Source organism: Oryctolagus cuniculus, chromosome Y (assembly GCF_051225735.1).
Source record: "Oryctolagus cuniculus isolate XC-2025 breed Fujian yellow rabbit chromosome Y, ASM5122573v1, whole genome shotgun sequence".
In the NCBI taxonomy this organism is placed as follows: Eukaryota; Metazoa; Chordata; class Mammalia; order Lagomorpha; family Leporidae; genus Oryctolagus; species Oryctolagus cuniculus.
The window spans coordinates 5,747,498-5,763,389 of record NC_142889.1 but is presented as its reverse complement, the minus strand read 5'-3'; the positions used below and the strand labels follow the sequence as shown (position 1 = coordinate 5,763,389).

At 40.8% G+C, this 15,892-nt stretch overlaps 1 protein-coding gene across 30 annotated transcripts in view; it reads right to left on the bottom strand.

Annotated features, from left to right (window-relative positions):
• LOC149119149 (zinc finger X-chromosomal protein-like) overlaps positions 1-15,892 on the bottom strand; it is a 60,190-nt gene that overhangs the window by 31,326 nt on the left and 12,972 nt on the right. For 12 of the 30 annotated variants that reach the window (XM_089325058.1, XM_089325072.1, XM_089325073.1 and 9 more), the window contains one exon: positions 4,612-4,751. The exons of the other annotated variants lie outside the window; for them this stretch is intronic. In XM_089325058.1, coding sequence (XP_089181184.1) covers positions 4,612-4,711 — 100 coding nt within the window. In that variant the 5' untranslated portion in view covers positions 4,712-4,751. The remainder of the gene's footprint in view (positions 1-4,611; positions 4,752-15,892) is intronic. 30 annotated transcript variants of the gene reach the window in all.

Genomic DNA, 15,892 nt, shown 5'->3' with positions numbered 1-15,892 from the left:
CTCTCTCTACCTCTGTTCTCTCTGTGTAACTCTGCCTTTCAAATAAATAAATAAATCTTTAAAAAATATTTGTATATACAACAGAACCATATTCAGTTATAAAGAGAAGCAAATGCCTTTTCTTTTAAGATTTATTTATTTGAAAGGAAGAACTATAGAGAGGCAGAGTCAGAAGGAAAGGCCTTCCATCCGTTGTTCACTTCCCAAATGGCCACAACTTTGCTAATCCAAAGCCAAAAGCCAGGAGCTTCCTCCACATCTCCATGTGTGTGTAGGGGCCCAAGGACTCAGGCCATCTTCTACTGCTTTCCAAAGATACAGCAAGAGCTGGATCGGAAGTGGAGCTGCAGGAACTTGAACCCATGTCCATGTGGAATGCCAGCATTGCAGGCGGTTGTATTACCCACAGTGCCATAGTGCTGTCTCCCGCAAATTCCTTCATTGTTGACACACATGGGTGGAAATGGAGGATGTATTTTTTTAAAGATTTATTTTATTTATTAGAAAGACAGAGTTACAGAGAGAGGTAGAGACAGAGGTCTTCCATTCGCTGGTTCACTCCCCCAATTCGCCGCAATGGTGCAGGGGCCCAGAGACGGGCCATCTTCCACTGCTTTCTTAGGCCATAGCAGAGAGCTGGATTGGAAGAGAAACAGTTGGAACTAGAACTGGTGCTCAAATGGGATGCTGCCACTTCAGGCCAGGGCTTTAACCCACTGCACCACAGTGCTAGCCCCAAGGAAGGTATTTTGTTTGTTGATATATCCAAGTAAGCCAGATACTGAAGGACAAATGTATGCATATGCTCTTATAGGTAGAAATGAAGAACACTGATCTAAAAGTACCACAGTCATTATCATGATAATGTTAGGAGAGGTCATATACAGACATCAAGACAGGCTGGGGGCCCAAATTCTGTTTTATAGCACAATGCGGTAACTTTAGTTCCCAATAAGCTATTATTTACTACATGGAGAACTAAAAGATAGGAGCTTGAAGGCTCTGAAGGAAATCATTACAAGAAAGGCTAATCACCATGATTTTATCAGAAATCACTGTATAGATGTTTTAAGAATCACAACAGGGGGTTGCCACTGTGGCACAGTGGATTAACACTCGGGCCTAAAGTGCTGGCATTCCATATAGGCGCAGGTTCGAGACCCAGCTGCTCCACTTCTGATCCAGCTCTCTGCTGTGCCCTGGGAAAGCAGTAGAAGATGGCCCAAGTCCTTGTGGGCCCTGCACCCATGTGGAAGACCTGGAAGAAGCTCCTGGCTCCTGGCTTTGGATTGGCGCAGCTCTGCCCATCGCAGCCATCTGAGGAGTGAACCAGTGGATGGACGACCTCTCTCCCTCTTTCTGTAACTCTTTCAAATACATAAAATAAATCTTTAAAAAAAAAAAAAAGAATCACAACAGACCATTGCTACATTAAAAAAGTTAACCATAAAAAAGACATCACAGAGACATGGAATAGGAGAAGAGTTAATAGAAGATCTAAGACTACTTTACATTAAACAAAAACTCATATATTAAGTGTCATTACATGCTAACACTATGTGTTATAAAAGATGTGTGTATCCGTATTATTTGGACAGAAAGCCAAAACCATTTACCTCATAAAAGACAATATGCAGAAAATTGTACAATAGTTATTGAGAAAGACTATGTACCCATTTTTCCAAGAGTGTAAGAACAGGTCTATACTATATGGCAATATGAAGCCAAGCACCATCACCGGCAAGATCTGACTCAGATATGGGTATGCAGGAGATGAAAAGCTAACTGATGCAGGGACCCAAATATTATTTTTCCACTATGGAACCAGAAAGTAGCTGAAGCTTGAGTTATTCTGTTCCCGATATCACTATGGCAGCTATGGTCAACATGAACTCAGATAACATAGTTCTCTTTCCACCTTCCACAGTAACTGATGGCCATTATAACATATTCAAGGATTGGAGCTAGGTCTTTTGCTTTCTGTTTTATTCTTGTTTTCAGGTGCTTGAGGTAGACTCCCCATGTCCATACACTCAAGGAAAGACTTAACACTTCATCAGACTGTATACTAACAGTTTTACCCACACAACTCTGTTATGCGTTCATCTGGAAATGAGCCCCTCCTTGGCTTTATTCTTCTGAATAAACCTAGTCTGGCTTTGGCTTAATACTCCGTTTCTTCTTTCCCAATGGTGAGGAAATCTACCAGTTGTGTTGTTCTCCCTAAACCACTGTGATGTCACCCAGTGACCATGATAATGTCATCCACCTATACAAAATCATCCACCACTGTGGTATCAACCACCAACCACTATGTTATTATTCAGCGCTGTGATACCATTTAACATTGAAATGTCACCCATCACCAACTGTGCTGTCATCCATCAACAACCACTGTGGTGTCATGTAATTCTATTATATCAATAATATTAATTCACTAATGCTACACATTATTTGTTGTTATTGCTCAATCTTGTGGTCTAAATAAATCAAGTTTTTCCATAAACAAACCTTATGTGCATTCTTACCACTCCACTTTGACACTTGACGTTCTGGAGTGTTCTGAAAGGTGAGGCCTCTAATAAGTTGAGGCAGAACAGGGATTATGTTGCCACTTGGGGGCAAAACTGGAACTCTTGGGATTGAGTCCTGCCTATACTCCCAATGCAGTTTCCTGTTCACACACACCATGTAAGGCAGCTGGTACTTTTGGTCCTTGCCAAACTTGTAGGACACCTGGATACAGTTCTTCTCATCTTTGACTTGGGCCAGTCAAAAATATTACGGGCAGTAAAACAATGCACAAAAGACCTTTCTCTCTGTTGGTCGGCCTTTCAAATAAACAAACAGAAAACAAATGGGCAGCAGTTTGTGAAAGATGCAGCTACTCTATGTAAGGCAAGACATATAAAAAAATTGGAGCTATCACATTCAATTGTTTTTAGTGGGTCAGTAATTGTGTATACATTCATCCATGGAGGAGTATGATACTGTTTTCACAGACTTAGGGATTGTGGTAACTAGAAATATGCCAGAACTAATTTTGGTCTCATCTCTTCTGGATAAGCCACAAAAACACAGGAAAGGATCCATGGGGGCAGGCTCACAGATGGAGAAATAGGAAGGGAGCTCACTGAGTGTCCAGGAAAAGATACTTTAATAAAAGAGGAGATACTGTAGTCTCAGGGAAGAGTTAGGGGAAAAAAACTGCAGAGAAAACTCTTCTGGAATTAGAAGGACACAGTGAACCTATGTAGAGGGCATGGGAACCCACGGCTCGGGTTAGAAGATCAACAAGGAGGGCCGGCGCCGCAGCTCACTAGGCTAATCCTCCACCTTGCGGCGCCGGCACACAGGGTTCTAGTCCCGGTGGGGGCGCCGGATTCTGTCCCAGTTGCCCCTCTTCCAGGCCAGCTCTCTGCTGTGGCCAGGGAGTGCAGTGGAGGGTGGCCCAAGTACTTGGGCACTGCACCCCATGGGAGACCAGGATAAGTACCTGGCTCCTGCCATCGGATCAGCGCGGTGCGCCGGCCGCAGCGCGCCGCCTGCGGCGGCCATTGGAGGGTGAACCAACAGCAAAGGAAGACCTTTCTCTTTGTCTCTCTCTCTCACTGTCCACTCTGCCTGTCAAAAACAAACAAACAAACAAACAAACAAACAAACAAAACGAAGATCAACAAGGAAACAGCAGATTTAATCAAAAATATAGCCCAAATGGATCTAACCGATATCTACAGAAATTTTCATCCTACACTTAAAATATGTACATTCTTCTCAGCAGTACATGGAATCTTCTCCAGGACTGACCACATACTAGGCCATAAAGCAAGTCTAAGCAAATTCAAAAGAATTAGAATCATACGATGCAGCTTCTCATTCCACAGTGGAATGAAGGTGGAAATTAGCAACTCAGGAATCCTTAGAGCATATGCAAACACATGGAGATTGAACAACATGCTCCTAAATGAACACTGGGTCATAGAAGAAATCAAAAGAGAAATCAGAAACTTTCTGGAAGTAAATGAGGATAACAACAAAACATATCAAAATCATCGGACATGGCAAAAGCAATGTTGAGAGGAAAGTTTATAGCAATAGGTGCCTACATCAAGAAATTGGAAAGGCAAAAAAAAAAAAAAAAGAAGCTTTCAATGCATCTCAAGGATCTAGAAAACCTACAGCAAAACAGACCCAAATGCAGTAGGAGAAGAGAAATAATTAAAATCAGAGAAGAAATCAACAGGATTGAATTCAAAAAACATTACAAAAAAATCAGCCAAGCAAGGAACTGGTTTTTTGAAAAAATAAACAAAATTGACACCCCATTGGCCCAACTAACTAAAAAAAGAAAAGACTCAAATCAATAAAATCAGAGATGAAAGAGGGAATGTAACAACAGACACCACAGAAATAAAAAGAGCCATCAGAAATTACTACAAGGACTTGTATGCCAACAAAGAGGGAAATCCATCAGAAATGGATAGATTCCTGGACACATGCAACCTACCTACACTGAACCATGAAGACACAGAAAACCTGTTAAACAGACCCATAACCAAGTCAGAAATTCAATCAGGGCCAGAACCATGATTCAATAGGCTAATCCTCCACCTGCAGTGCTGGAACACCAGGTTCTAGTCCCGGTCAGGGCGACAGATTCTGTCCCGGTGGCCCAGGAGTACTGTGGAGTCCTTGGGCACTGCACCTGCATGGGAGACCAGGAGAAGCACCTGGATCCTGAATATGATTTCCTGGGAACAAAAAAATTAAAGATTTATAGTTTCACTCAAAATATATGATTGCAGAAAATCTAGGAAATACACAAAGCTGTTCTTCCATTCATAAAAAAAACACCAATAAATACATAACACATCATTTCAAAGCACATCGTATTTCAGCAATCATATCTTATCTATAGCTTTTGTGTGTTATCACTCTTGGGCTGCTTAGACCCAGTGTTTGTGCAATTCATTGCTTTTAATCAAAGTATATGGCTTATTAAAATGTAAACTCTGGCTTCCCAAAATATATTAATGTTTTTCTGGCACAATTATTTTACTAAAACTTCTACTTCCTAAGTCATGTCCCAGAAACCAGAATATGCATTACACATGCTACACATAATCACTCTAGTATTTGAAAAATCTAAGAAAAGTAAACCTGGCTATAAACAGAATCCTTCATCAGAGAAAATTAAAGTAAAATCTTGAGTAATGGCATGAATGTGAGCTACAGTGGCTAAAAGTGCTGCTTAGAACACCTACATCTCATACTAGAGTGTCTAGGATCAAGTTCCACCATGATTTACAATTCAGTTTCCTGCTCATGTAACTCAGATGATGGTTGGAGTACTTAGAGTTCTTCCCTCTTGACTTTGGCCTGTCCTGAACTGGCCTTGATGGTGGATTTGAGTGAATGAAAACATATAGAAGAATGATCTTCTTCTTTCTACCTTCTAAATAAATAAAATTTCCAACAAAATTAATGTAGTTAATCCCAAAGCACATTATTTATTACTTCACATCAAATATTTGTATTTAAAAAAAGTAAATACATATACATATCTTAACAAAAATAAAAGGGTATTCCAGACCCCAAGAGGATTTTAAAAGGCTCATATTAACAGGCTGAATTAGGAAAATGACATTATTAATAGATGCTGAAAAGAGGAATTCAACATTTTATTTAAACAAAATACTCACCTCTATCAAGGCCATATCCTTAAAACAGTACAAATAAGTCAATGTGCAGCCTCTTGGGGCCAGCACTGTGGCATAGAGGATTAAGTCTCCACCTGCAGTGCTGACACCCCAAATAGATGCCGGTTTGATTCCTGGATGCTCCACTTCTAACCCAGGTCCCTGCTAATGCGCCTGGGAAAGCAGTAGCAGATCTCCCAAGTACTTGAGCCCTTATATAAAGTGGGAAACCAGGAAGAAGCTCCTGGCTGCTGGCTTTGACCAGGCCCAGTCTGATGATGTGGTTATTTGGGGAGTGAACAGCAGATGGAAGATCATTCTCTTTGTCTCTCTTTTCTCTGTAACTCTGCCTTTCAAATAAATAATTATTTATAAAAACAAAACAAAAAAACCAACCCTCCAGCAAATTAAAAAAAAAAAAAAAAAAAAAAAAAAAAAAACAATGTGCAGCCTCTTAAATGCAGTCCAAACTGTTAAAAAATGGAGTTTCTATGTATGGAATTTTTTTCAGAGATTATTTATTTGAAAAGCAGAGTTAAAAGGCAGACACACACACACACACACACACACACACACAAAATAAGAGAAATATAGAGAGACAGAGATTTTCCATCTTTGGTTCACTCCTCAAATGGAATCAATGGCAAGGACTTAGCCAAGCCAAAGCCAAAGCCAGGAGCTTCTTCCAGGTCTCCCCTGTGGATGCAGGCAGATAAACAGCTACACCACAAGGCTGGCCCCTACTATCACTTTAAAGGGGCACAGCTTGAATTAAGCTGAAGAATAAAACACTACAAGCATGCCTACAAAAGTCAAAAATAAGATAATTATACTCTCTAATACTATTAATAATGAAATCTGCTTATCAATGCAATTAGGTAGCATAAAGAAATTCACAATTCTCTGAAAAAGAGCAAATTTCTAATTTACATATTACAGAGCCAGGAAATCCAAGGGAATAAACTGAGCAACTTTATAATGTGTTCATAAAGTCTAACAGTATAAAATTAAAAAAAAATTTTTTGACAGGCAGAGTGGACAGTGAGAGAGACAGAGAAAAGGTCTTCCTTTTGCCATTGGTTCACCCCCCAATGGCCGCTGTGGCCAGCACACTGCACTGATCTGAAGCCAGGAGCCAGGTGCTTCTCCTGGTCTCCCACGTGGGTGCAGGGCCCAAGGACCTGGGCCATCCTCCACTGCACTCTCAGGCCATAGCAGAGAGCTGGACTGGAAGAGGAGCAACCGGGACAGAATCCAGCACCCCGACTGGGACTAGAACCCGGTGTGCTGGCGCCACAGGTGGAGGATTAGCCTAGTGAGCCGTGGTGCCGGCCTAAAATTGATATTCTTAAGACTAGTAGTATCTTTTTGTAACGTTAGTGGAATAATATCTGACTGAAAACACTGACAACTCATTAAGATTCTTTTTTAAAAAATGAAGGATTATGTTATTCTTTTTTTTTTTTTTTTTTTTTTTTTTTTTTTTATTTTTGACAGGCAGAGTGGACAGTGAGAGAGAGAGACAGAGAGAAAGGTCTTCCTTTGCCGTTGGTTCACCCTCCAATGGCCGCCGCTGCAGCCGGCGCACCGCGCTGATCCGATGGCAGGAGCCAGGATCCAGGTGCTTTTCCTGGTCTCCCATGGGGTGCAGGGCCCAAGCACCTGGGCCATCCTCCACTGCACTCCCTGGCCATAGCAGAGAGCTGGCCTGGAAGAGGGGCAACCGGGACAGAATCCGGCGCCCTGACCGGGACTAGAACCCGGTGTGCCGGCGCCGCAAGGTGGAGGATTAGCCTATTGAGCCACGGCGCCGGCCCGGATTATGTTATTCTTAAAAATAGTGAATAGAACTATTAATTTCTCCTAAATTAATCTATGTATTCAATTTAATTTCCAGGAAATTCCATTATTATGTAAGAATCTATCCAGAATGAGTGCACATACACAAAACTTGTACACATATACTTTATCATAACAACTGCCTTTGGAACTGCCAAGCATAAAAAAACTGTTAACAAAAAATGGACATACTTATTTTGGAATACTGAAAATTGAATGTTACAAATGAAAATAAAAAATTGCTATGTGTAAGATCATAGAAGAATTTTACACATATTATATTGCTCTGAAAAGACAGAAAAATACACTGAACAAATCCATTCTTATAAATTTAAAACCAGGCAAACTAAAAAGATGTGTTAACAACCAGAGTACTGAGGTTCCTTCTTGGGGTGCATGAATAACATAGTTACAAAGGTGGCTTTTCCCTTACAGGTAAACTACATACACATTTTGCCACAATGAAACTGATGCTCCTTAGAATGGTTCCTTCTTGCCAGGATACAGAAATTATTAAGAGATATTCCAGGCCGGCACTGCGGCTCACTAGGCTAATCCTCTACCTTGTGGCGCCGGCACCCTAGGTTCTAGTCCCAGTCGGGGCGCCAGATTCTGTCCCTGTTGCCCCTCTTCCAGGCCAGCTCTCTGCTGTGGCCAGGGAGTGCAGTGGAGGATGGCCCAAATGCTTGGGCCCTGCACCCCATGGGAGACCAGGATAGGTGCCTGGCTCCTGCCATTGGATCAGCGCGGTGCACCGGTCGCAGTGCGCTGGCCGCAGCAGCCATTGGAGGGTGAACCAACGGCAAAGGAAGACCTTTCTCTCTGTCTCTCTCTCTCACTGTCCACTCTGCCTGTCAAAAAAAAAAAAAGAGAGAGAGAGAGAGAGAGAGAGATTCCTTATCACTCTAGACCTTGCAGAAACATGGTTGCTTCAACAACTGCCCCTTAAGTTCATGAAAGGGCTGTTTAATGACACAGCAGAGTTAACAAATTGCTTGCAATAATAAGCATCCCATATCAGAACACCAGTTTGAGTCCTGGCTCTTATACTTCCACACAGTTTCTTGCTATTGCCTGGAAGACAGTGAAGAATGATCCAAGTACTTGGACTCTTTTAGGAGACCCAGATTGAGTTCCTGGCTCTTTGGCCTTGACCTGTTCCTTCCGTCACTTGAGGCCATTTGGGGAGTGAACCAGTGGATCGAAGATTTCTCTCTTCTGATACTCCATCACTCTGCCTTTCAAATAAGTAAGTACATCTTTAAACAAACACCAAATAGAACCACAAGCCAACACAAAATTTTTGCTATGGCTATTACACTAATTTTAAAGAAACTGAAACTGACAAACAGGAAGACTCAGTTTTCACATAATCTTTTTACACAATGTTATTAATAAGGTCAGCAAATTTAGTTTTTTTGTGCATCTTTCTATACAAAAACAAAAAAAGGTAAGTAAATATTTTTTTTAAATAAACCATTTTTAAAAAAGATTTACTTGAGGGGTCAACAGCACCTGCATCCAATGAGGGTGCTGGTTTCAATACTGGATGCTACAATTCCCATCCAGTTCCCTAGGAAAGTAGCAAAAGATAGCCTAAATGTTGGGGCTCCTGTACCCATATGGGAGACCCAGAAGCAGCTTCTAGTTCCTTGATATGGCCAGTGAAGGCAATGTGGTGAATGAACCAGCAGATGGAAAAATCTCTTCTCTCGCTCTCTCTATTCCTCCCTCTAACTCTGCCTTTCAAATAAATTTTAATTCAAAAAAAAAATTTCTGGAAATCAACCCTCTCATGAAACACATCTTCAAAAATTTTTGAAATATTTACAGAAATGGAAAGACAGAGTGAATATTTCGTGCATGTAAGAATCTGATATTATAAAGATGCTCTTCACAAAGGGCTCAGCAATTTGCAGGCCTCTTAGAGCACGACAGTGTATCTCTCCCAAAATCTAACAAGCATTGAAAAAAAATTTTTTAAGATTTATTTATTTACTTGAAAGTCAAGATTTACACAAAGAGGAGAGGTCTTCCACCCGTTGGTTCACTCCCCAGTTGGTTGCAATGGCTGGAGGTGCGCCGATCTGAAGCCAGGAGCCAAGAGCTTCTTCCGGGTCTCCCATGTGGGTACAGGGGCCCAAGGACTTGGGCCTTCTTCTACTGCTTTCCCAGGCCACAGCAGAGAGCTGGATCGGAAGCGAAACAGCCAGGACTCGAACTGGCACCCATATAGGATGCTAGCACTGCAGGCAGCGGCTTTACCCACTATGCCACAGCACCGACCCCAGCATTCAGAATTAATATTTACTTTCTTTACCAATGTTACTGAAATTAGCATTTATATCTATTTGTTCTGCAAAGCTTACTTTGACATTGTATACATGTGTTCACTGAGTTTTACATGAATGATGTTGAGCAGCTTTTGGTAAATGATATATATTCATCTTTAAGTGTTATATAGTATACTACTTGGAATTTTGATTGCAATACCTGTAATCTATACTGATTAATTTGATAACATATTTATAATGTTAACTTTCTATTTTGTAGCTCTTCATAAACTCAAGATAATACTAGGTTTATGTGAAAGATTTTCAATGTTTTACTGGATTCATTTCAAAGAACGGGCTATTAGTTTACTATTTGCTTCTTTAATAAAGTCAGAAATCAAAGTCCAACATTAGGGTTCTTACAAAGTATCCATGCTTTTACTCATTCTGCTTTCACATTGTAACAAAGAGCTATAATTTACAGTTTGCTATGTGTAAAAAAAAATTGTGCTAAGTCCTTTGCAAAGGTTAATTCATTTAAGCTTCACTGAAACTAGTGGTTTATTTCATCAGCCCCATGTCCCAAGTAAAGAAATTTAAGTTTAAAAAGAAACCCAACCATTTTTTTAAAAAAGGTAGAGTGAAGTTAGAAAAGCAGAGAGAGGAAGAGAGAGAATCTTCTATCTGTTGGTTCACTTCCCAAATGGCTGCGGCAGCCACAGGTGAGCCAATCCGAAACCATACCCAGGAGCTTTTTCTGGGTCTCTGACATGGTTGCAGGAGCCCAAGGACCTGGGCCATCTTCCATTGTTTCCCAGGCCATAGCAGAGAGCTGGAGCAGAAGTGAAGCGTTATTGTGTGAGTTGTGCCATTCAAAGAAATGAAGTCAGAAATCCTTTTCTTGAAGTTCATAAGGATTAGCACCATCACTCAGATTTAGATCTGCCTAAGCTGCACCACTGGTTCCATCACAGTCCAGATATTAGTACAGTCTTGAGATATTTGAAAAAAATTATCTCCTGGGAAAATAAAGTAGAAATCTATACCTTTTTTTTTTTTAAGAAACTGATCAAGGCCAAATACACAATGAAATGACAGAGGTAGATCTCTGATATATGCTGTCAATATAGCAAGTCTTCCCACTCTGCAACGTACCATCTGTGACTTTACTGTACTTCTCATTATCATTTCAACTGTTTTTTACTGTTGATATCTTAATATTTTTCACTGTTGATATCTTAATATCAACAGTAAAATCTTCTATCTTAATTTTTTACTGTTGATATCTTAATATTTAGTTTCAGTTCTATCAGAGGTTAACCCTATTTGAAATGGTTTGAATGTTTATCACCTGAGTCTTAGCAGTTTCATGGTTGCAGAGGAAAAGTGAGAGTCTTAACAATGAACATATTAACCCTGCTGGTAGTTTCTAAAGTGCTAAGTGTACTCTGCAAGGGATGCAGAAAGACATAATTTTAAATCTCATCCAATTTGGAGATTATTCATCTGAAGAACTCAAATATTCCTCCTTAGTAAGTTCCTTCCACTCTATCTATATTCTAAGTTACTCTGGCAGATATGGTACATAAAATAATGATAAAAAGTTAACACAAAGCAATTGTTTTGTAATATGAAAATGTTAAATCCTACAGAAGAAGTATGAAAATAAACAAAAGGTCAGTCAGTCATGCCCATAGGCTTAAAATGCTATGATCCCTAGCAGACCAAAAAATTCATAGATAAGCATGGGCAAGAGATTTTTCTTTTATTTCTTTAAATTTTTTTTTTTTTTTTTTTTTTTTTGACAGGCAGAGTGGACAGTGAGAGAGAGAGACAGAGAGAAAGGTCTTCCTTTGCCGTTGGTTCACCCTCCAATGGCCGCCGCGGCCGGCGCACCGCGCTGATCCGATGGCAGGAGCCAGGAGCAGGTGCTTTTCCTGGTCTCCCATGGGGTGCAGGGCCCAAGCACCTGGGCCATCCTCCACTGCACTCCCTGGCCACAACAGAGGGCTGGCCTGGAAGAGGGGCAACCGGGACAGAATCCGGCGCCCCAACCGGGACTAGAACCCGGTGTGCCGGCGCCGCTAGGCGGAGGATTAGCCTAGTGAGCCGCGGCGCCGGCCCTCTTTAAATTTTTATTTAATAAATATAAATTTCAAAACTACAACTTTGGGATTATAGCAGCTTTCCCCCTCCCCGATAACCTTCCTCCTACCTGCAACCATCCCATCTCCCACTCCCTCTCCCATCCCATTCTTCCTCCAGATTCATTTTTTTTAACTTTTATTTAATGAATATAAATTTCCAAAGTACAGCTTATAGATTACAATGGCTTCCCCCACCCCATAACTTCCCTCCCACCCGCAACTATCCCCTTTCCCGCTCCCTCTCCCCTTCCATTCACATCAAGATTCATTTTCGATTCTCTTTATATACAGAAGATCAGTTTAGTATACATTAAGTAAAGATTTCAACAGTTTGCACCCACATAGAAACACAAGTGAAAAATACTGTTTGAGTACTAGTTATAGCATTAAGTCTCAATGTACAGCACATTAAGGACAGAGATCCTACATGTGGAGTAAGTGCACAGTGACTCCTGTGTTGACTTTACAAATTGACACTCTTGTTTATGGCATCAGTAATCTCCCTATGCTCCAGTCATGAGTTTCCAAGGCTATGGAAGCCTTTTGAGTTCACCAACCCTTATCTTATTTAGACAAGGTCATAGTCAAAGCGGAAGTTCTCTCCTTCCTTCAGAGAAAGGTAACTCCTTCTTTGATGGCCCCATTTTTTCCACTGGGATTTCACTCGCAGAGATCTTTCATTTAGGTCTCTTTTTTTTTTTTTTTTTTTTGACAGAATGTCTTGGCTTTCCATGCCTGAAATACTCCCATGGGCTCTTCAGCCAGATCCAAATGCCATTAGGGCTGATTCCGAGGCCAGAGTGCTATTTAGGACATCGACCATTCTATGAGTCTGCTGTGTATCCCACTTCCCATGTTGGATTGTTCTCTCCCTTTTTGGTTCTATTGGTTAGTATTAGCAGACACTAGTCTTGTTTATGTGATCTGTCTGATTCTTAGTCCTATCATTATGATCAATTGAGAATGGAAATTCATCACTTGAACTAGTGAGGATGGCATTGGTACATGCCACCTTGAATTGGAATCCCCTGGTATGTTTCTAACTCTCCCATTTGGGACAAGTCAGCTTGAGCATCTCCTTCCTCTCTTATTCCCACTCTTCTATTTAACAGGGATCACTTTTCAGTTAAGTTTCAACACTTAAGAATAACTGTGTATTAATTACAGAACTAAACCAATAGTATTAAGTAGAACAGACAAAAAAAATACTAAGAGGGGGCCGGCGCCGCGGCTCACTAGGCTAATCCTCCGCCTAGCGGCGCCGGCACACCGGGTTCTAGTCCCGGTTGGGGTGCCGGATTCTGTCCCGGTTGCCCCTCTTCCAGGCCAGCCCTCTGCTGTGGCCCGGGAGTGCAGTGGAGGATGGCCCAGGTGCTTGGGCCCTGCACCCCATGGGAGACCAGGAAAAGCACCTGGCTCCTGGCTCCTGCCATCGGATCAGCGCGGTGCGCCGGCCGCAGCGCGCCGGCCGCGGCGGCCATTGGAGGGTGAACCAACGGCAAAGGAAGACCTTTCTCTCTGTCTCTCTCTCTCACTGTCCACTCTGCCTGTCAAAAAATAAAAAAAAAAAAAAAAAAAAAATACTAAGAGGGATAACGTATTAAGTTGTTTTTAATTATCTTTATATACAGAAGATCAACTTAGTATATACTAAGTAAAGATTTCAACAGTTTGCACCCACACAGAAACAATAAAGTGTAAAGTACTGTTTGAATACTAGTTATACTGTTAATCCACATAGTTTAACACATTAAGGACAGAGATCCTACATAGGGAGTAAGTGTTGATTTAACAACTGACACTCATACTTATGATGTCAGTAATCACCTGAGGCTCCAGGCAAGAGATTTTTCTAGAGGATTAAGTGAAAAGAAGCTCTTACACTGACAACACCCTGGTAATATAAAGGGTCTTCAAAAAGTCCATGAAAAATGTGCATTGTTTATTAACCTCATTTTCAATTTTCCAAATGTTTTGATATAACATGTTCCATTTTTTTAATTTTTAACAACTTTTATTGGGGCCAGCATTGTGCCATAGCCATAATCCCAATAACACCACTTCCAATATCAGCATCCCACATAGGCAGTTGTTTGTTTCCCAGCTCCTCCATCTCTCATCTAGTTCCCAACTAATGAAGTTTGGAAAACAGTGGAAAATGGCTCAAGCATCCACCAGTTTTACCCATCCAATCATTTTTTCATATAGTGCAGTATAACTGGAACTCTCTGCGGTAACCAAACTTTATCATCAAATAGAAGTGATTATTTTTCACTGCTTAAATTAAGTAATCATATTTAACACATATGTGAAACATAAAAAAAGGAGAAGTAGAAATATAAGCTGGAGACTAAACAGAGCATGAGATAATTAAGACTAAAGAATGCACAAAAAGAAAAAGAAATACAAATGAAACACTAGCAAAAAGAAACACAACATTTAACATTTAACCCTAACTATAGACTTAGAAAAATTTCTAGAAATGGCTAAGTTTGGTGCAACTGTTAAGGAGACATTTGGGCATGACTTGTTTTGTGTTATGGTCTTCTGATTAGAGGTTCCTACTATTATGTTTGCATCCTGACAGCAAGCAGCTGTCTCTGTTACTCACTTGTGAGACAAAGGCTGAAATCCCTACTCTTCACCTGACCCAGCCTTGACTTTCCAGGGCATTAAAGAGTGAACCAGGAAATGGAAAGTTGCCTTGTCTCTTCCTATGTGTGTCTACCTTTCAAATAAAAAAGTTAATAGATTTTCTAAACAGATAGGAAATGAAACATTCCTCTTAAAATTTAATTTCTCAGGATTAGAATTTTCTTGTTTGCATGCTCTCTACAATGGAATAAAAATATAACTTTGAAAGGCACAGAAACAGACCTGGATTTCCATATGCTGGTTCACTCCCCGAATACCTGCTAGAGCCAGAGCCAGGCTAAAGTTCACAACTGTATTCCATACTTGTCGGGTCCCAAGGAACTGAGCCATCATTTGTTGCTTCTTTGGAGCACTAACAGAAAGCTGGACTGGAAGTAAAGGAGCTGGGACTTGAACAGGCAATGCAATAAAGGATGTGGTCATGCCAAGTGAAAGGTTAACACATTTTGCTACAATGACCATATTGCCCCATATTAAAACAAAAATTTAGAGGCACAGAAGGGCAAAAAAAACACACATACCCACATACACAAAGAGAGATGGGGGGAAGAGAGGGAAGAAAGGGTGAGTCTATGCCCACATCCATCCACTGGTTCTTGCCTCCAGTTCTGCCATTGGCTAGGGCTGAACTCCGGACTAAAAACAGAAGCTACAACCTCAATCAAAGTCTGTCAAAATAGCAGGGACACCAATTATTGAGAAATCACCAACTCTTCCCTAAGTCTGCTGGAGTTAACTATATGGGATGCCAGTCTCTCAAAAAGCATTTTAAGCGATAGTAATGACTGATCCAAACTCTGATATTTATAACTGTTTCATTTTCAGGGACTGCAATATAGGAAGATTCTGGCTTGAGGATGTTATATATCACTCAGTCTCAGCTCATTTTCAATTTTTTTCACCCATTCAAACTCCTTAGTAAGATATTTTGACCACAAAAGATATATAAAAATAAAATAGGGGCTGGTGCTGTAACATACTAGGTTAAGCCTCTTCCTACAGAGCTGGCATCACATATGGGCACAGTTCAACTCTTGGCTGTTCCTCTTCTGACCCAGCTCCATGGTTACAGTTTGGGAAAGCAGTAGAACAGTACCCAAGTTAAGTAAGGTCCCTGTAACCAAGTGGGAGACCCAGAAGAAGTTCCAAGCTCCTGGCTTCAGCTTGGACCAGAATCAGCTGTTACAGCCATTTGGAAAATGAAACAGTCGATGTTTTTGTCTCTGTCTCTCTTTCTCTCTCTGTATCTCTCCTTTCCAATAAATAAATAAATCCTTAA